General features: G+C 39.7%; 1 protein-coding gene across 1 annotated transcript in view; it reads left to right on the plus strand.

The window, feature by feature from the left end:
- The first annotated feature begins 1,588 nt into the window (after positions 1 to 1,588).
- LOC125344151 (vascular endothelial growth factor receptor kdr-like) overlaps positions 1,589 to 22,348 on the plus strand; it is a 206,469-nt gene continuing 185,709 nt past the window's right edge. Inside the window, exons 1-2 of the mRNA XM_048336761.1 lie at positions 1,589 to 1,916; positions 2,164 to 2,297. Coding sequence (XP_048192718.1) covers positions 2,180 to 2,297 — 118 coding nt within the window. The 5' untranslated portion in view covers positions 1,589 to 1,916; positions 2,164 to 2,179. The remainder of the gene's footprint in view (positions 1,917 to 2,163; positions 2,298 to 22,348) is intronic.

A 22,348-nucleotide genomic window follows, 5' to 3' on the forward strand; every position in this document is an offset into this window, starting at 1 on the left:
TTGTGAGTGTCAATTAGTCAGTTTAATTTTCCTTCTGGTGAATCTAACCAGTTTTACATAAACCCTTTCCTCATTACTTCCCACAAGTGTGACAATCAAAATGGAGACTCATAAAATGGTTTCCACTGGGACTGATAATTGTACAACTATTTCCTGTATGAGAGACAAAGATAGGAACTGAAGCAAGTGAAAATGAGGAAGTCCTTGGACTGACCTTCAGGTTCTCTAGGGTCTAGGTTTTTTTTTCTTTTGTATATCACAACTACTTCCATTCATTCATTGAGCACCTAAAATATTTTAATTGCACCCCTACTGCTTTAATAAAAGCCAAACCTTCAATAGGTTCTGGAGGCTCTGCCTGTTACCCTAGCTCATTGGAAGCCTGTGAACTTGAGGATCTTAGTTTGAGGCCAGCATAGGCGACAAAGTTTCCAAGACTCCAATCTCTGTCTTTTACTGGTTAATTGGACTGTCTTTTGGATTTATCTTCCTGGGCTGGCTTTCATATCAGACTTCTGTATAGCTCTTAGTAGTGTTACCGGTAGGATTCACCAGTACCTGGTTGTATTTTTATTATTCTTTTCATTAGTAAGGTGTTTTTACAGCCGGGTGCTGGTGGCTTAGTTTGTAATCCTAGCTACTCAGGAGAGTGAGATTTGAGGATTACCTTTCAAAGCCAGCACTGGCAGGAAAGTCCATGAGACTCTTAGCTCCAATTAACCAGCAGAAAAATGGAAGTGGCCCTATGGCTCCAAGTGGTAGAGCACTAGCCTTGAGTGCAAAAGCTCAGGGCCAGCCCCAGACCCCGAGTTCAAGCCTCATGACCAAAGAGAGAGAGAGAGAGACTGAGAGAGCAAGCAAGCATGTTTTAATGTGTGTGTTCTAAGCATTTTGGATATGAACTCTAGAATCAAGTTTGATTGTACTTTTGGGCTTCATTACTTCCTACCTGTATGGTGTGGGGTCCATTATTTATTTTCTTTGCTTTGGTTTCTCATGGCTAGAAGCCTGTGAGGAAGAAGGGGCAGTCAGAGTCCTGCAAGTCTAGGTGGGGGTAGAGGCAGAGGTGTGGGTGGAGATGGGAACATGAAGCTGCCTGTATTTTATTTCTATATTTCCAGGGAGTGTAGGCAGCAGGGAAATTAAAATAAAGTGTCAGTTTGGGATTTTCTCTTTCCTCCCCTAAAAGGTCTTGGGGTATAACAGCTGTTAACATTTACAGCTAAAGCCCCTACCATCATGGAGAAGAGGGGTGTAGACAGATAAGAAGGTCTACAGACATTCACTCTGCCGGACAGTTACCTAGGCAAAGGCAAGTAGCCTTTATGGGCTTAACTTTTCTCCTTTGTAATTTGAGTTTGCCACTCAGTACTAGTCACCTGCAGCAATTACTTACAACTTCTCTAAAAATCTGCATCTCCATAACAGCTCCTTAGCAGCTGTAATCTTTCTGCCTTCTAAATGCTGAATTGGAGTCTAGACCTCTCCTCCTTGGGGTGTGCCTGTGCTGATGTGGGTTTCCTCTCTTTTCAGAAAGAAGTCCCCTCACTCCTCCTGGATCCTACCCTATGTCCTAGTCCAGGGGAAATCAGACCGGGGGAGGGGGATGGTGGGCTCTGCGGAAGAGGAAAGGGAAATGCGGCTCCATCACACGCTAGCTCCCTAGAGCACTGTGGCTCTCAGACTGGCTGGCTGCACTAGTCTCCGGCTTCGCGGGGGCGCCTGCCTTCCTCTGGGCTCTCCACACGCGCCCTCTCCTTCCCCGCTTTAATTCTGGCTGTCTCAACTTCCTCTCTAATCTTGGCTGCCTTCTGCAAAAGTTTGGAGCGCCTCAGAGAAGCTGAGCTACACCTGTAGTATCGAGGGTTTGGGGTAGAGGCACACCAGAAACCCCAACAGCTCACCTGCAGCCAAAGGTTAGGGAACTGGGGACTTGGGAGGGGGTAGGGGAAAGCAGAGGACAAAGAGTCCTAGGCTAACTGCCTCATCTATGATTACCCCATACAATAGCTGGGTATCTTTGCGTCCCAGGAGGGGCTTGTAGGGTCTAGGGGAAGAGGGTTGTTAGAGACTAAAATAGTAGGGAAAGAGTCATTAGGGCCAGAGTTCAGACATGAAAGGTAAGAGTAACTCTTTATCCCTACAACCCTGACTTTTCATCAGACCAGGGAATGAAACGATGAACGATGGACCTAGAGAACTCTGCTGCCTTCAGCGCCCTAGGATGCTTGCTCTGCGCATTGGTGCACCGTCTGTCTTGGCCTTCTGCCTCTTGCTCGCCCTGATTTGGACGCCAGGTATGTGATGTCGCACCCCACAGCTGCTTGGGCTTCACTTGCTATGCTGGCATTCCAACCCATATGGCTTACCCCAAAGAGGTCAGGTCGCAGACAATGGAGAGATGGTGAGGACTATTCATCGGCCTTCCATGCATATCTCCGAGCCAGTTCTGCATACAGTTATGGATTAGTGGAGAGAGAGGAAGGGGAAAGCTCCCAGACTGAGGAATTGAGAGAAGGGGTGGCCAGGCTTGTGCTGGGAAGATTTAATGTGCAGTGTTTGGTAGTTGTCGGCTTGCTGCAAAAAGTCAAATAAGTTGCCTTCTGAGGTTTTCATTTTTTCCCCAAACCACCTAGGGAGTAGTTTCACTCTTGTCTGACCATATCTCTGCAAAGCCTTTAGGCAGAGCACAACTGAAATCTGTAAAGTCTGTAATTTCAAACTGAGCAGTTAAAGGGAAAAAGATTCATGTGCAGTCTCTCTGACTTTTAGAAACTGGGTTAAATAAAGAAAGGGAAAAAATGACAGAATTGTGGCGATTCAATTTGGTTACTTTTTGGAATGCAGTTATTTCAAATGTGTTGTTTTATAACTGCTGAGTCTACTATGTTTAAAGTTATACTCCTCCCCCCAGTGAAAGAAAAACAAAGCTCAAATTAAACACGGGATATCCTTTGGATCTGTTTTCTTCCCTTGTAAAGGAGAAGAACGTAAAGCATTCCTGTGATAGGTGTGTGCTTGTTCAGGTAGTAAGTACCTGCCTTAACTATGTGGAGACTCCTCATAGATACTCAACTTATAGAGTCAACTGCTTAAATATATCAATAAGGTTGTCCTACTCATCTATTTGTCCCTGTCTCTGCTGAAGGTTGGAGGTAGCATGCTCTGCTGCTTTTAGAGCTTTTTTGAACCAGGAATCCAAAAGATTCTCAATCCAAACTTTCCATCCAAAAATTTACAGCTGACATAGTAGACTTTTCAGTGGCCAGTGGACACAATGGGAAAATCTGGATAGCTTATCTTTTAGTGGCAACCCGTTTTCCTTCAGCAGCCAGGTTTCTGCTCTTGTGGCTTCTATGCTTTCTCACACTCATTAAGTTGAAGCTGAGCATTATATAACAGGGGTCAGAATCTAGTGTTTTTCCTAACTATTCTTAAATGGGTTTTATCAATGCCAAATTGAACCTCTAAAGAACTCAAGAGAATTCATTCCAAGAAGATGGGAAATGATAATATGTTGTTTTTTATTGTATGGGCTGGTACTGGGACTCGACCTCTGGGTGTCTCATTCTCCCATGGCTTTATCGCTCAATGTTGACACTGTACCTCTTGAATTTCAGCTTCATTTCTGGATTTTTGGTGGTGAGTTGGAGAAAAGAGTCTCACAGACTTTTCTGTGGAGGCAGGCTTTGAACTACAATCATATCTCAGCCTTCTGAGTAGCTAGAATTACCAGCTCCCAATCATCGTATCTTTTTTTTTTTTTTTTTTTGGCCAGTCCTGGGCCTTGGACTCAGGGCCTGAGCACTGTCCCTGGCTTCTTCTTGCTCAAGGCTAGCACTCTGCCACTTGAGCCACAGCGCCACTTCTGGCCGTTTTCTGTATATGTGGTGCTGGGGAATCGAACCTAGGGCCTCATGTATCTGAGGCAGGCACTCTTGCCACTAGGCTATATCTCCAGCCCCTCATCGTATCTTTTCTACAAAATTGTTTTGGTGTCTGTAGCAGAATGCTAAAAGTAGTGTCTACCTAAACAACTTTTTTTCTTAGCTATAGCAGAAACACACTTAGTGTACTTCTCTTCTAGTTTTGTCTTTTAATTTATAAAATAAAAATGGGTCCTTTTATTTCACTTCTACCTTCTTTGTCAAGGAGAACACAGATCACAAATGAACCAAATAGTCATAGTAAGGAAATGAAATTTACAATGACTTCAAGATGAAAGAGAACTTTTTTTTTGGCTGGAAATGTAAATATCTCCTCTATAAGAACGACTTCTTTGGATACTGAGAACACATTTGGATACAACTTCCAAGCTACTGAAAACAGTTACTAGAAATGCCATATATCCAGCAGTGGCAATTGTGGAAGCTTTTAGACTAGGAATCCATACTCATTAGAACTGAAGAGAGAATTTGTCAGAATAGCTCAATTGCTTTAAACAAATTTTCCATTACAAAGATGAGGAGTTACAGTTACATAAGTCAGGAAAAGAGTACATTTGTTTTGGACAATATCACCCCTTCCCTTGCTTTCTCCCAGTTTTCCCCTCCCATTCCCACCCAAAAGTTGTACACTTCTTTTTTAACATAGTGTCTATTGAGTACCATTGCTGCTTGTGTTCACCCTTTGTCTCAATTGCTTTTTGCAATAGCAGAATTCTGTAGTGGAAGCAAAAAGGAATTATGCAGATATAGAATATTGGAGCTACTTTCCCAAGGCCTTGAGTAAAGTCTGTTTTCCTGTCCCTGGTTACAGTTAGACAGAAATTTGGAGATTAGATTTAACAGGATTTATAAATGATTAGAGTGGTGTCAGAAGTGTCGATAAGAAAGTAAATAAACTGTAGGGCTTTAGGATGGCTGAGCCTGCAGATCAGTTTTAAAAGAGAATAGAAAAGCTTGGTTTTTGTCTTATTCTTTTTAATATTTTCGATGAAGATATGGCTCAAGTGGTGGAGTAACAAGCCAAGCAAAAACAGAACACCTGTAATCCTAGCTATTCAGGACACTGAGATCTGAGAATCCCTCTTCAAGTCCTCTTGGGCAGACAAACTTGGGAGACTCTTATCTCTAGTTAACCAGCACAAAGCAGGAAGTGGGGCTGTGACTCAAGTGGCAGAGCACCTGCTTTGAGTGGGGAAAAAGTCAAAGAGTTCAAGCCCACATCAAAAAAGCCAGTAAGAGTATATGGCTTTGAGTTAAAGCCTCCGTATTAGTACAAAAGAAAATAATTTTCTTCAATGTGCGTGTGTGTGTGTGTGTGTGTGTGTGTGTGTGTGTGTGTGTGTTCATGCACATGCTCGTCTTAGGGCTTGAAAATGGTCGAGGTGCTACCCCTGAACTATTTTGGCACAGCTCCACTTCTAGCTCTTTTGGTGGCTAACTGGAGATAGTCTCATGAACTTTCTGGCTGGGTCTGGCTTTGAACTTTAAATCTTTGATTGCACACAGCCTCCTGAGTAGCTTGCATTGTGGGCACAAGTCACCACCTTCCAGTTCAACATTTTTATTCTTGAGTAAGAATGGTATAATGCTATGAGAAAGTATTCACATGAAATAGAAGGAAAATACAGTTATGTAACTAGTGTGCAAAGGGAAAAATGAATTTTAAAACCATTTTAAATTTGGGTATACCCTCTCTAAAAACAATAGAAATGTGGAGATAAGCCTTTTGACACCAAAATAGCCATACATTTTTTAAAAGACAATTTTTATGCTTTGGTGTGCTTCTGAAGCAATATTGTATTCTATTGTGCTAATTTTATGGACAGATAAATCAAAACTTATTTTGCTTTAGTTTATCTTAACTGAATAGTATCTAATGCCAATAGTATTTAATGCATTAGTTCTCTGGTTCAGCTGGCCAGACTCTATCTGCTATACTGTATGGCTTGACTTTGAGCCTCACATTATCCTTGCTGAAACACCAGGTATTTTCAGGAGAGATTAAACTGGGTGGAGAGAGTCCTTGAAACTTTGTCATGTAAAGAACTAATGAACTGAGTCCATTTACCTAGAATAAAAGGTTCTAGGAAGTGTGTGAACAAATGGGAGTTTTCAGCCTGGGGTATGAATTCCACAAGGAATAGCTCAAACCCTTCAATTCTTATATAACATGGCTCGAAATATATTTTCAATCTGGAAGTGTGTGTGTGTGTGTGTGTGTGTGCCCACACGCATGCACAGACGTGCACTGGCGCACTGGTACTGGGGCTTGAGGTCAGAGCTTTTCACTCTTGGTTAGATTTTTCCTCAGTGCTGGCTCTCTGCCACTTGAGCCAGACCTCCACTTTGGGCTTTTCGCTGATTCATTGGAGGTTAGAGTCTAATGGGCTTTTCTGCCTGGGCTGGCATCAAACTGATCTTCAGATCTCAGCCTCCTGCATAGCTAGGATTACAGGCATGATGAGCCACTGAGGCTTGGCTGTCATTCTCTTGACGTAATTCTATCCATGGATCACCAAAATTTAAGGGGCAAGAGGCTTCAAACAAGAGAAAAAAAAAAGTATTCTTTTCTCCTGGAAAAATGGTCAGCCTCTCTAAAAATAATGGGGTGAGACTGGAGGTGTGGCTCAAGTGGTAGAGCTTCAGCCTTGAGAAAGAAGGCTGAGGGTGAGAGGGAGGCCATGATTTTAAGCCCTGGTAGTGACATGAGGAAAAAATAAGCAAAAAAGATGGGGTGGAGTACACGTAGAAGCAATAGAAGAAACACAGACATGGGAGAGGATCTGTAGGATCTCAAATAGATGTCATATTTGTTAGTCAAGAACTCTGTGATTCTAAGCAGGGCACTGGAGGCTCATGCCTCTAATCCTAGGTACTCAGGAGGCTGAGATCTAAGGATCAAGATTCAAAGCCATCCCAGGCAGGAAAGTCCAGAGACTCTTATTTCCAATTAACTAGCAAAAAAAACTTGAATTAGAAGTGTGTCTCAGAGGGTAGAGTGCTACCCTTGAGAGAAAGAAGTTCAGGGACAGTGGCCAGGCCCTTGAGTTCTGGTCCAGGACTGGTACAAAAAATTATTTTATTCTAAGAAGTAGCAATTGTTACATATAATACATATAAAAAGAATTGGAGATTATAGGCTGGGAATGTGGCTTAGTGGCAGAGTGCTTGCCTAGCATGTATGAAGGCCTGGGTTCCATTCCTCATTACCACATAAACAGAAAAAGCCTGAAGTAGTACTGTGACTCAATTGGTAGAGCACTATCTTTGAGCAAAAAGAAGCCCAGGGACAGTGCCCAGGCCCTGAGTTTAAGCCCTAGCACTGGAAACAAAAAAACAAAAACAAAAGAAACAAAGAATTGGGATTTATAAAAGATTAATTGCAGAATAGCAATTGAAAGGGAAAACTCTATGGGGCTGGGAATATGGCCTAGTGGCAAGAGTGCTTGCCTCGTATACATGAGGCCCTGGGTTCGATTCCTCAGCACCACATATACAGAAAATGGCCAGAAGTTGCGCTGTGGCTCAAGTGGCAGAGTGCTAGCCTTGAGCAAAATGGAAGCCAGGGACAGTGCTCAGGCCCTGAGTTCACCGCCTAGGACTGGTGGTTTTAATTCAACATGTAAGTTTATGAGTTCATTGTATCTTGATCAGTCACCTCTTCCACTTTCTCCTCATCCCCCCCCAGTCCCACCCATCCCCTCAAGTTACTTGGTTCTATTTTTATTTCTCTGAGATGTCACCATAAGCTAAAAATATATCTATATCTGTCCACTTTCCATTGTTCTAACAAAATACCAGAAACTAGGTACTTATTAATTTTTATTTTCTGTGGTGCTGAAGATCAAACCTAGGGCCTTGTGCATGCTAAAAACAAAACAAACAAATAACAAAAAACGAACCCCTGCTCTACCACTGAGCAACATCAACAGCCCCTGGTTTATTGAGACAGTCTCATTATGGTAGCTTAGACTGGCATTAAATTCATTGTGTAGCCCAATCTGGCCCGGATTTCACATTTCTTTCTCAGCAAACTGCCAGCATTTAAGTAGTAGAGTCATAATGTGAATGAAAGCTAATTAGCTCTATAACTTATGTTTTCAGTATCAGCTCTTGGCCTTCACAGGCACATCATGACTGTCCCCTTATCTTGCTTTTGTTTATCCTAGTTAAGTGAGATTAGATTTGAAACTGAACTGGGCCTTACTTCCCCTACTCCAGGTGAATGAGACTTTCTGAGCTTCGGTTTGGAGTCTGCTATGGGGGTCAGAGGAAGGGGTGAGCAGGATGTAGAAAATTCTTATCTCAGGGAGGCAAATTTGTGGCCCTTTGTTATTCCCTTGGCTCTTTTCAATCTCCCGGCTTCCACAGACCAGAAGCAGGCTCAAAATTGGCCCCAGCCTGTCTGCCACATCCGGATGAGGAGGAAATCTATGGATGTTAAGTCTGTTTTCAGATTCTACTGGCTTTAGTTTTGCTTCTCCAGATAGGTTTCCTTAGATCTTCCTGTTTTCTTTCCTAACTGTGGGAAAGATATTGACAAGGAAGTAAACTGGGATGTTTGCCTAGGGTCTGCAATTGTTGGAAAAAGGGGTCAAGGTATTGTGACCTACAATTACCTACTTAATTGTCTTTCATTCTTTTTGTTTCATTGTCAGTGCTGCTTAGTGTCTTTACTTGGTTTCCTTGCAAAAAGTTCTATTCTACTTTTCATCCAGGCTGTATTGATGGTACTGATAACACGGTTTGGGGCACTAAATGACAGGAGTCTGGGCATAGCTTTGCCATGGAGTCACTTGAATAACAATAACATGAAAGGATCCATTTCTCTTTATGAGCCTCAGTCTTACTATCTGTCAAGTGGGAGAGATGAACTAGGGATGAACTAGAGAACGTCTTTGAAGTACTTTTTTGTGTCTAGGCTGGTACTGGGACTTGAACTCAGGGCCTTTCACTCTTTATTAGCACCCCCATATGCTTGCTCAAGGCTGGCACTTTACCACTTGAGCCACACCCTCACTTCTGGCTGTTTCCTGGTAAACTGGACATGTGAGTATCACAGACTTTCCTGCCTGGGCTACTTTTGAACCAGTATCCTCAGATCTCTGTCTCCTGAGTAGCTAAAATTATAGGCTGAGTAGCTAGAACTATAGGTGCAAACCACCAGCACCCTGCTTCTAGCTTTTCGAAATATATCAAACATTATTGTTAAGTATAGTCAGTGTATCATGCAATAGGACATGAAAAATTTTTACTCCTGGCTGCAATTTAAAATCCACTTGTCAGTCTTTCCTTCCCTTCCTCCTTTAGATTTTTTTCTCTCCTTTTCTGTCTTGGTCCTGGGCTTGAACTCAGGGCCTGGGCATTGTCCCTGAGCTTTATTTGCTCAAGACTAGCACTCTACCACTTTTGCCACAGATCCACTTCCAACTTTTTGGTGGTTAGAGATAAGAGGTTCATAGATTTTCCTGCATGGGCTGGCATTGAATTATGACCTTCAGATCTTAGCCTTCTGAGTAGCTAGGATTACAAGTGTGATCCACCAGTGCCCACCTAGATTTCTCATATGAGTGAAATTCTGCAATATATGCCACTAGGACCTGGCTTGTTTCACTTAATATAGCAATATCTGTTCCTATTCATGCTATCACAAATGATAGAATAGTACTTTTTGTGTAATATGTGCCATATTTTCTTTGTTCATCATCTGATGAGCAATTAGGTTGTTTCCGTTTTTCAACTATTGTGAATAGAGCTGCAATAAATATGGGAATACATAAGTCTTGAAACAAACTGATTTCATTTCCTTTAGATATATATCCAGTGATGGGAGTTCTGCATCCTATGGTAGCATTTTATACTGCGAGGAGCAAGTGAATGAAAATCCCAAATCCTTAGTCATACTTTGTCAGCATCTGTAATTTTAAAATTCTGATGTGTTTGTAGTGGTACTCAGTGTAGTTTCTATTTGAATTTTTTTGATGTTTAATATGTTTTATGCATATAATTGTCATTCATTATTGCTTAATTATATTGCTTAATTTTGGTTGTGTTGTTATCTTATTAAGTTGTAAGCTAAATTTCTATAGTAAGCCTACAATTATTACAGCCAAAATTTCATATATATCATGTTATATACATAATTTGTATATGAGTCTATGCACACAAAATGTATATATCTATACGTACATAGTATTTTTAATGATGTTTCATACTTTTTTTGGGAAGTCCTGGGCCTTGGACTCAAGGCCTGAGCACTGTCCCTGGCTTCTTTTTGCTCAAGGCTAGCACTCTATCGCTTGGGCCACTGCACCACTTCTGGCCTTTTCTGTTTATGTGGTGCTTAGCAATCAAACCCAGGCCTTCATGTATGCGAGGCGAGCACTCTACCACTAGGCCATATTCCCAGCCATGTTTCATACTTTTTTCTTACTAAGAATATGGTGGAAAATAAGGACTGACTCTCATGTTTTTTTCTATGGATATCTAATTATCTCATCACAGTTTTTAAAATGACTGTTACCCAATGGATTTTATTGGTATCACTGTTGAAAATCAATTGACCACATGTGTGTAGATATATTTCTGGAATGTCTTCTGTTTCAATGTTTTACAACATTAGATTGCCTTGATCTAGTAACTTTTGAAGTCAAAAGTATAAATCCTCCCACTTTATTTTTGTGTTATGCAATTGCCTTGTATATTCTAAGTCCTTTGCATTCTAGGTACTCATAGCGTTCATTTCTTTCCTCAAGGATTATTATTTATTATCCTAGTGTCTTTATAACTAGTTTTATTTCTTATGTCTAGCTTTTTTATTTTCTCTTGTGTCTATTTAAAATGGAAGAACAATTCCTTTAGTAATTAATCCTGCATGGGTAGGAGTGAAGTATGTAATTGTCATTTTAGAATCAAAGAATCAAGGTATTATGAAAATACATTCACAGCTGGGTGACAGTGGCTCATGCCTGTAATCCTAACTACCTAGGAGGCTGAGCTCTGAGGAAGATGGTTCAAAGCAAGCCCATATAGGAAATTCTGTAAGACTTTGATTTCCAATAAACTACTCAAAAAGGCTAGAAGTGGAGCTGTGGCTCAAGTGATAGAGCACTATCCTTCAGCAAAAGGACAGTCAGGGACAGCACCTAGGCCATAAGTTCAAGCCCTGCAACCAGCGCGCGCGCACACACACGTACATTCACCAGATTACACAAGCTTTTCCCCAGCCAGTTCATAATAGCCCTAACAGTAGAATATTAATAAAAGTCGTTAATTCATCTGAGAAGTGTACTTAACTTCTTTGCCCATTTATTATTAATTGGGTTAGTGATTCTTTGGAGGTTTCATTTTTTGAGTTCCTTATATATTCTGGATATTAGCCCCTTGTTAAATGTGTAGATGGTAAGAAATCCCATTCTGTAGGGTGTCTTTTTAGCTTAGTAAATATGTCTTTCCTTGCACAGAAATTACTTATTTTTATTTTTTATTGTTTTGCTGTCCTGGGAATTTGTGCTCAAGGCTACTGCTCTACCACTTGAGCCACTGCACCTGAGTACATTATTAGAGGTAAGCATCTCAAAGACTTTCCTGTCTAGGATGGCTTCAAACCATGATCCTCAGATCTCAGCCTACTGAATAGCTAGGATTACAGGTGTAAGCCACTGGTGCCTGGCTACAGAAATTTTTTAGCTTGATGCAGTCCCAGTTGTCAGTTGTCTCTATTTGCTGATAGCTTGCACTTCTACTCAGGAAGTTTCTGCCTATGCCAGTAAGTTCTAATGTTTCTCTTAGTCCTTCCTGTAGTACTTTTGAGGTTTCAGGCCTTACATTTAAGTCTTTGATCCATTTTGAATTGATATTAGTGCAAGGTAACTGACAGGGGTCCAGTTTCAGTGTTCTGTATATGGATGTCCAGTTTCCTCAAAACCATTTGTTAAAAAGGATATCTTTTTTCTAACATATATTTTGTCTTCCCTTGTCAAATATCAGATAGCTGCGAATATATGAACTTGTTTCTAGGTCTTCTAGTCTGTACTATTGGTCTTTTGGTCTGTTTTTGTGTCAGTAAAGCTGTTTTTGTTACTATAGCTCTGTAATAAAGTTAAAAGTCTGGAATTTTGATATGTCCAGCATTGTTTTCTTTTGCCCAGGATTTTTTTGGCTACTTAAGGTCTTTTGTGATTCAATTTGAATTTTCTATATCTTCATGAAGAATTACAGTGGGATTTTCATGGCTTATTTCATTGAAAGAGAGAATTAACAACCTGATTAATAAATGGGCAAAGTAGTTAAAATAGACTTCTCAGAAAAAGTAAAAATGACCAATAGACACATGAAGAAATACTCAACATCTCTAGCCAGAAAGGAAATGTAAAGCAAACACTATTGAGGTTCCGTTTCACTCCAGTAAGAATAGTCATCACCAAGAATACAAATGAAAGTCAGGTGCTGATGGTTCATGCCTGTAATATTAACAAGTCAGGGGACTGAGATCTGAGGATGGTGGTCCAAAGGCAGTAGGTACAGAAAAGTTCCTGTGAGACTCTTATCTTCAATTAACTACTCAAAAACCAGAACTGGAGCTGTGGCTCCAAAGTGGTAGAGTGCTATCCTTAAGCAAAAAAGAACTCAGGGACAGCAACCAGGCCCTGGGTTCAAGCGCCACAGCCAGCCCCCCCCCCACCAAAGAATGCCAACAAGCTAGGTATCAATGGCTCAGGTCTGTAATCCTTGCTACTCAGGATGCTGAGATGTGAGGATCTGGTTTTAAGCAAGCCATGCCAGGAAAAGACTTTTAGACTTTTGCCTGCAATAAAACTAGCCCTGAGTTTAAAAGCTGAGGGACAGTGCCCAGGCTCTGCATTCAAGCTTTAGTACTAATGCGCATGTGCATATGGGCACACGCACGCGCACACACACATGCACATACACTAAAGAATACTAAAAACAGCAAATGCTGATGGAGGTACAGGGCAAAGGGAACCCTTTTGACACTCTTGGTGGGAATGTAAATTAGTGCAAACACTATGAAAAGAAGTTTAGAGATTCTTTAAAAAAATACAACCACCCCATGCCTCCCAGTGATACCACTCATGGAATTTATCCAAAATATTACAAGTCAGGATATAATAAAGACCCCTGTATGTCTATGTTCATTGCTGTACTGTTTACCATAGGCAAGTTAATAGAAACAGCATGGATATCCCTCAGTTGATCAAGAAAATGTAATATATATATGTATATATATATCTGTGTGTGTGCGTGTGTGTACGTGTGTATACATATACAGACACAGAATGGAATTTTATTCATCTATCAGGAGTAATATTGTGTCATTTGAAGGGTAAGTCACACTCAAAGAGACAAAATATTCAGGTATTTATATGTGGATGTTAGGTATAAATTATAAACATATGAAAACATATACAGTGTCATATGCATATGTACACAATCAAGCTGACTGAAGTATGGTATACACGGGGGATTTCCATGGTGACATTACAGTTTAACATATTGAATAGCAGGAAACTGAAACATTTTGTCAGGAGAAGGAAGGTCTGAGGGGTGGCAAATGAATAGACAGAGGAAGGGTGGGCAAATGCAGTCATAATATTCAATGTACATATATGAAAATCTAACCAGGTGACTTTAGGGAATGGGTGTGGTTGGGAGAGATGGAGAATGATGGAAGGGGTGACCTTGGTCAAGATACATTGTACTCATAAATGGACATGTTAAATTGAAACCTTTTTGTATAACTACTTAAAAGATATATTTTTAGAAAGATGTCTGGATAGCTAATAAAATTCGATTGCTAAGTGGTTCTGGAATGTTTTGAGCAGAGGTTAGTATTTGAAGCAATAATAAACTGAGTAAAGAAGACCTACTCTCAACAGATTGCTATTTCAATGTATAGAGTCATTCAGATCTTTTCTTTATAACATACAAGGGATTTGTGGCTGAAGATGATGTGAATACTTGTGTGATACTTCACACAGATACAGGCAGAGCTAAAACTAGAAGACCCTAGATTTCAAAAATTCTTGTTACCAGGTAGAGGTTGGTTCAGCAACTAAATCACTACATAAGGGTTTATTTTAAAATTACATACCTATAAATAAAGTCATTATAGATATAGATTGACATAATTTATTTCTGTACACATAACTAATAAACAAATGTCTTCTAATATAAGTTATATACAAGTTACTATGCTTTAGGAGCAATGGTGTATCATACATGGTCTCACCCCACAGATTTTATAATGGAGTATCTAGTCAGGGAAATTTGAATTACAGATATGAAATATGCGTTTTCCATGTGCACTGTTTTCTTTTTTTAGTTTTGCCAAGAATTCTGTAATATAAGAATTAGTCTAATATTGCAAAAAACACCAAAACCTAGAGAAAACTATACGGACTCCATTCCAAAGCCTCTTTTCCAAGGGGAAGTGAATTGTTCACCATTTCATCTCAGTTGTAGTAAAAGAAGAGATGATATTTTAAGCAATGTCCTCATTAGTCAGAGCTTCCATGAACCCCATGCTTTGAATGTCACCTAAGTTTCTAATTTTGTTTTCTAATTTATTTTATTTTATTATTATTTTTTTTTGGCCAGTCCTGGGCCCTGGACTCAGGGCCTGAGCATTGTCCCTGGCTTCTTCCCGCTCAAGGCTAGCACTCTGCCACTTGAGCCACAGCGCCGCTTCTGGCCGTTTTCTGTATATGTGGTGCTGGGGAATCGAACCTAGGGCCTCGTGTATCCGAGGCAGGCACTCTTGCCACTAGGCTATATCCCCAGCCCTATTTTATTTCTTAATTTAAAATTTTTTGCGCTGCTTTAGGCACTCATGGCCAGGGCACTGTTTCTGAGCATGTTTGCTCAAGGGAGATAAGAGTCACACAGACTTTCTTGCTCCAGATGGCTTCAAACCTTGATCCTCAGAGCTCAGCCTCCTGAGTAGCTAGGATTACAGGTGTGAACCACCAGCACCTGACTCAATTATTGTTTTAAAAATGCTTCTTTTGCTTTTTGTTGCCAGTACTGAGACTTGAACTCAGGGCCCCAACCTCTTGCTTGGCTTTTTTGCTCTACCACCTGAGCCACAGCTTCAATTATTCTTGACAAGCAGCATAAAGAGAACAAATTGAACTGAATTTTTTGACCTTTCTACTGTTAAAACAGAGGTCTCATTTCAATGTAAATAGTAATGATTATATTATGAATTCTGTGTGTGTGTGTGTGTATGTGTATATGTGCGCATGTGTTGTTACTGGGACCTGAGCCCAGTTTACTAGGCTTACTTGCTTATAGGTAGCTAGTCCTCTACTCTTTGAGGCACACCTCCAGTCTGGCTATATTCTGAATTCCTTAAAGTGCTAGTCAAATAGATAAAATGATAAGGAAGACAGCAATTATTCTTTTTGAATTTTTTTTTAAACTGCAACTTCAGGAAAAGTTCCTGCTTTATTATTCCAAATAATTTTTCCCATGTAAAATAAATGTCCAATAGTTCCTGGTATGTGGGAAGATAATGTTTGTTAAAGTCACAATGAAGCCTTATTGACGGAAGCTTGGCTATATAAACAGCACAAGTTGAGAAAAGGTTTAATCTCCAAACCTATTAGATTGGATGAGGTAAGATCAGTAACGGCCACCTTGCGACATTATAGGAGGTCTCATTCCCATTGGAGGTCGAGGAGGCCCACCTTGATAAGGGGGTACCATTGGCAGTCCCTGCCCATATGGTGGCATAGCTCCAGGAAGGTAACCTGGCATGCCTTGATGATGACCACCATACTGACCATGAGGTGGCATTGGTGGTCTCATTCCTTGCTGTTGTGAATTTTTAATTAAGTTATTTTTGTGCTGGTATGGGGTCTGTCACTCCCTTTAGATTTTTATTTTATTTTTGAAAGTTTTAAATTTTATTATAAAGGTGATGTTCAAAGAGGTTACAGTCAGATAATGAATACATTTCCTTTTAAAAGTATTACCCTTTCCCTTACTTCTCTTAGCTTTTTTGCTCAAGGCTAGCACTCTACTACTTGAACCACATATCAACTGCTGGCCTTTTTTTCTGCTTAATTGGAGATCAAATCTTATAAACTTTTCTTCCAGGGTTGGTTTTGAACTGCAATCCTCAGATCTCAACTCTACTAAGTACCTAGGATTATAGGCATGAGCCACTGGAGCCTGGCAAAAAGTCATTATTCTTTAAAACAAACAAACAAAATACATCTACATACTTTTCTACAAAAACTATTTTCTTGTTTCCTTATATAACTTAGTATATCATAATCATTAGTATTATTTTTATAATTATTCACTGTGAGTCACTGGAGATGAAGAAAAGCAGGTAGTGACTCCTCACATAGGCATACAGGCTTTAAGTTGATCCTCTCTAGGGTTTTGCTAAGCTGTAGATTCTTGGAAATTTCTGGGTGTTTATTTCAGAACCATAAATTCTTATTTTCAATTTCAAGCATGATCCTTTAGTTCCTTTGGTATCTTTGAGTAGAATCCCAGTTTGGGGTTGGGATGCTGGAATGGTTGAGCAGTAGTGGGGCTGTATGTTCAAACATGTGCAGAAAGGTAGGTAGCACAGGAAAATAGGCTGTTTTCTGAGATCATAGCAAACAATTTCAATCTAAGATCTTGACCATGAGGTTTAGTAAGGTTCTGGAGCTATCTAAGTCATTCAGTACAAGAGGGCATCTTTTCAGTGTTTAATTATTTCTTTTATTTTAACTGTTAACTTTGTGCGCCTTTACTCTTGCCTTTAGTTTTTACAGGTATAAGAAATTGAGCAACTATAGTTCCTGGAGTTTATTGAGAGGATCAAATGACAGTTGGAAAGAATGTACTTAGAAGCTGTCCTAATGTAAGGGCTTGTCAGGATGCAAACTATCATTATTAAAGTCAAAGAACTAGAAAATTTCAGGCACCAACATGAGAAAGATGAACTTGCTCTGCAGAAATTTTGAGGCATGATTTGATAATGATACAAAGTATATACATATTGAAGCATCACATTGTACTTTCTAAATATATACAATTACATGTCAATGAATCATAATAAAAAACTAAAAATTACACACCAGCCAAGCAAGGTACAAACTGCATAGCGTTCTTATCTTTTTTTTTTTTTTGCCAGTCCTGGGGCTTGAACTCAGGGCCTGAGCACTGTCACTGGTCTTTTTGCTCAAAGCTAACACTACCACTTGACCCACAGTGCCCCTTCTGGATTTTTCTACACACACACACACACACTGCTGAAGAATCAAACTGGCCCAGGGCTTCATGTTTGCAAGGCAAGCAATCTACCACTAGGCCATATTCCCAGCCTTGGGTACTTACCTTTTGTTGCTAAAATGTGCAATGAATGAAAGAAACCCATACTGAATACACAGTTTCTTTATGCTAAAAGTCATTAATGGAGACCATAGTGTTCCAAAGGAATAAAGAAATAATTTCATTAAAAACAGATATGCTGGCCAGGAGTTTGTTAGCGTGCTTGCCTAGCATGCCGGAAGCCCTGGGTTTGATTCCTCAGTACCACATATGTAGAAAAAGCTGGAAGTGGCTCTGTGTCTCAAGTGCTGGCATGCTAGCCTTGAGCAAAAGAAGCTCAGAGACAGGGTCCAGGCCCTGAGTTCAAGGCCCAGGACTGGACAAAAAAAAAAAAAGAACAGTTATACTACCCCCTGCTCATCACCTTTTCAATAAAGATTAAAAAAGTAAAGAACACATATGCTAAGGAGATTTCACAAGAGGATATACGAGTAACAGTCCATAACATGTTAATATCCTTAGCTGCTAGGGAACTGTTAAGACTATGATGGGCTATCTTTACATATCTATGAGAATAATTAAAATATAAAAGAATGAATTCCCCAAATGTTAGTGAGGATGCAGAGAAAATATTTTGATGGGTACATGATACTCTGATAATAGCTAAATATTCTCATATTCTGAAACAAGTTTGGCAGTTTTTTAGAAAATTTAAAAATTCAATTACCTTATGACCCAATATTTGTATTCTTGGGAGTTTATCCTAGAAACATGTAGAAAGTATAAAGAAACCTTTATACATGTTCACAGAAGCTTTATTCATAATCCATAAAGGGAAATAGCCCAAATGTTGAACAAATTATAACAGATTATACCATCAGCAAGAGAAGAGAAACCAAAAACTTTTTTTTGGCAGTACTGAGGTTTGAACTCACAGCCTTGTACTTGCTTGGCAGATGCTTTACCATTTGAACCACACTTTTAGCTCCTTTTTGTTTACTTAATTTTTTTAGTGCTGGTCCTGTACCTTAAAACTCAGGGCCTGTGCACTGCCCCTGAGCTACTTTTTGCTCATGGTTAGTTCTCTGCCACTTGGACCACAATTCCAAACTCCAGTTGTTTATTTGTGTTTTTCTTTTTCGTAGTTTATTGGGGGTAAGAGTCTTAAGGATTTTTCTGCTCAGGCTGGCTTTGAACCTTGGCCCTAGGATCTCAGCCTCCCGAGTAGCTAAAATTACAGGCATGAGCCACCAGTGCCAGTCTTTGGTTAATTTTTTTAGATAACATCTCATGTTTTTTTCTAGGCCACCCTTGGGCTTCAATACTCCTACCTACCACCTTCTACATAGCTAGAATTGTAGGTACACACCACTATATCCAGATATTTGTTGAGATTAGTTCCACTGAATTTTTCCTTGGCAGGCCTCAAACTTCAGTTTGATCTGCATCTGAGTACTTTTTATTATTATTTTGTTTATGTGGTACTGAGGAATCGAACTCAGGGCCTCATGCATGCTATGCTCTGCCTCTAAGCCACATTCCCAGCTCCACCTGAATACTTTTTACTTTACACATTTATTCCTGAGTAATTGTGAACCTTCTCACTCAGCCTAGAAGCTAAATGTTGATGCATACAACATTTTGCATAAATCACCAGATAATTGCACTGGTTATATCTTACATGTTTCTATTCTTTTCAAAATATTCTCCAAGTGAAAGAAAAATAGAGATGAAGAACAGATTAATAATTGTCAATAGTTAGAGGTAGTAGGGTGAAGTAGAGAGGCCAATGGATATGAGCATGTGAAATATTTGTGATAACAGTTCTGTGCTTTGATTGCAGTGGTGATTATGTACAAATGTCAGTTTCATATTTTAGATACTGTCCTGTAGTTAAGTAAGTTGTATGCATTTGGGAAACACTGAGTATGAAGTACATAGGATTTCTCTTTCTCTTTTCATCTTGTTATTCTGGAATTGATTTTTAAAATAGAAAAAGCAAATACAGCAATGCTTGCTTTCATCAGTTCAGTGACTTAAGACAAATTTGAAGTGTAGATAACTTATTTATGTTGATTGTTCAGTTCAGTCATTCCTAGAGTAAGAGCAAGACAGAGGTCAAACTGGAGCTAGGTGCCAGTGGCTCACACCTATAATACTAAGTATTTAAGGGGTTCAGATCTGAGTAACAGTGTTCAAATCCAGCCCGTGGGACTCTTATCTCCAATTATCTAAGGGAAAACTGGAAGTGGAAGTGTCCAGCCTTGAGACAAAAAGCCAAATGGGAGTGAGAGGCTCTGAGTTCAAACCCAGTACTGGCCCACCCAAAAAAGTCAAATTAGGAAGTAGACGTTCAAATTAAGAGGACACGATAACATTACTGTTGATATTGAGGAAATAATTTTTTGTGCTATCAGGGGACTTGAACTTGGGGCCTAAGCATTGTCCTTGAGCTCTTTTCTCTACCTCTTGAGCAGTAGCTCCACTTCCAGCTATTTGGTGATTAATTGGGGATAAGAGTCTCACAGATTTTCCTGCTCAGGCTAGCTTCGAAAAACAGTCCTCAGATCTCAGCCTCCTGAGGAGCTAGGATTATAGAGGTGAGCCACCAGCACTTGGCTGATGGGAAGACTTTTTATCTTGCAAATAGATGAAGCTGAAGATACTCATGAAAGGCTAACAATTTCTCAGACCAATAACCCTGATGAACATAGATGCAGAAACCCTCAAGCAGAAACCTGCAAACAGCATTAAATAAAAAAATTTAAAAATCATACATCATGAGCAAATTTATTTCATTCTAGGAAGGCAAAGATAGCTTAATCTGTAAGCATATAAATCCAGAAGCATAAAAGAGCACTTAAACTGAGCAAAGGCAAGAAGCACAGAATCCTCTTTCTAGACACAGAAAAATTTTTTGAAAAAACCCAGTCACTTTCCATAAGAGCCTAAAAGAAATTAAGAACAAGAGTTCTATAACTCAACATTATAAAAGTTATCTAGGCTTATAGATTTGCATATAGGGAACCATACCATCTTCATTAAAGGTATGGTCCTATAGTTCTTTTTATTGTTGTGTCTTTAATTTGGTTTCAGTGTTAGTGTTGACCATAGGATGAGTTTGAAGTGTTCCTTCATTTGATTTTTCATGGAATAGTTTGAGGAGAATTAGTCTTAGTTTTGAATAGTGCACTTCATGGTGAAAAAGGTGACCTGAACACTTATAGTCACAGAAAAGTGAGTCCCAGTTGTATTTATGAAGCACAGCTGGGAACAACAGGTAGGCAAGCTACAGCAGACCAGGGGAAAATCTGTTCTATAGGTTTCAAATATCTTACAACTCTTAACTTTAGGGTTGGTGGAAGCCAGAGGTGTAATAAATTTATCAATGCATTCCAAAAGTTTTGCCTAGTAGTCATGAGGATGGTAACAAATATGGAGGTGGATTATAAATGATTATAAAGATAGCCCAAGATAATATTGGCTGTCCATCTGCAACGTTCTGTCTCTCTACAATCATGATATTTTAGTCAGTCAGCTTATCTGCAGGATCTTCAACACCGATTTGGCTTCAGAGAATTTCTATTGATACAGTAGTGGATTAAGTGATGACCAAACACCGTTAAGCTGTATAATACATCTTACAAGAGAAGCCATGCAAAACTTTTAATTTTTTTCACATATATGTAAAATTTATTCCTTTCAAAAGTAAACCACTCACTCATAGTGTCAATTAAATGAGACTTTTTTGAGGGATCCTTGGAACGACATTTGACAAACCTTTGCTCCAGAACTATAACCTTTGAGAGAAGCAGTATGGCTTTGTAGACACTTCTTCTAGTCTAGAACTTGTGTGTGTGTGTGTGTGTGTGTGTGTGTGTGTGTGTGTGTGTGTGTGTGTAAGGTGGGGAGATGGTACTGGGGCTTGAACTCTAGGCCTGGGTACTGTCCCTTAGCTTTTTCACTTAAGGCTGTCACTCAACCACTTGAGCCACCTCTTCTTGTAACATTTTTCTGGTTAGTCGGAGACAAAGTCTAATAAACTTCCCTGCCTAGTCTGACTTTGGATAGAGATGCTCAGTTCGTAGTCTCCTGAGTAGCTAGGATTATAAGCATGAGCCCCTAGCACCTCGATTAGGCTATGATTTTTAATCACACCAGCAGTGAAACCATTCTTTTTTTTGAAGTTCATCCTCATCTTTGTGCTTCTGTGGTTGACAACTGACTAACCTTGATGAGAAGGTGGTGACTTCAAGAGGCATTTTTTTTGGCATCCTTGACCATATGCTCCCATTGTCCATTTCAGGATGTCCTTGCCATTTAAAGCACAGGGGACTAGCAATCCTGACAGCAACATGTCCCAGTGGACAATTCTAATTTAATTTCCATCAATTACTCAAGAGACTACAATAAGGATTATGGTAAGAATATAATGTTCTCTTACTGGAAATCTGAAAGCAGGTAATGGAAATAGAATCACCTCTGAAGTGTGGGATGTCTGTGTTAGCTGTGAAATGTGTAGTATCCTCTGCCATTTGATTTGTTAAATTGTTCTGGATGACCCTGTAAACATTAAGTGTACTGACAGACTAAAAGCAAGTAACACATGATTGGCAAATTGTAGTTGAAAAATAAATACTTGCTTTAGTAGTTAAAATTTGTATTAAGCCGGGTGCTGGTGGCTCATGCCTAATCCTAGCTATTCAGAAGGCTGAGATCTGAGGATCACGATTCAAAGGCAACCTGGGCAGAAAAGTACATGAGACTCTTGTCTCCAATTAACCACTAGAAAACTTTAAGTGAAGCTGTGGCTGGACGTGGTAGAGCACTAGCCTTGAAAAAAAGAACTCAGGGACAATGCCCAAGCTCTCAGTTCAAGCCTGCAACTGACAAAAACAAACAAACAAAAAAAGTTGTGTTAAGCTGGGTACTCCAGAGACTGAGATCTGAGGATCAAAGTTCAAAGATAACTTGGGCAAACAAACCTGAGAAAACTCTTATCTCCAATTAATCAGCAAAGTGGAGGTAGATTCAAGTGGTAGAATGCCAGTCCTGAGTGACAACGCTAAATGAGAGTGCAAGGCCCTGAATTCAAGCCCACATAACAC

The sequence above is a fragment of the Perognathus longimembris genome, chromosome 28, assembly GCF_023159225.1.
Source record: "Perognathus longimembris pacificus isolate PPM17 chromosome 28, ASM2315922v1, whole genome shotgun sequence".
NCBI classification, from domain to species: domain Eukaryota; kingdom Metazoa; phylum Chordata; class Mammalia; order Rodentia; family Heteromyidae; genus Perognathus; species Perognathus longimembris.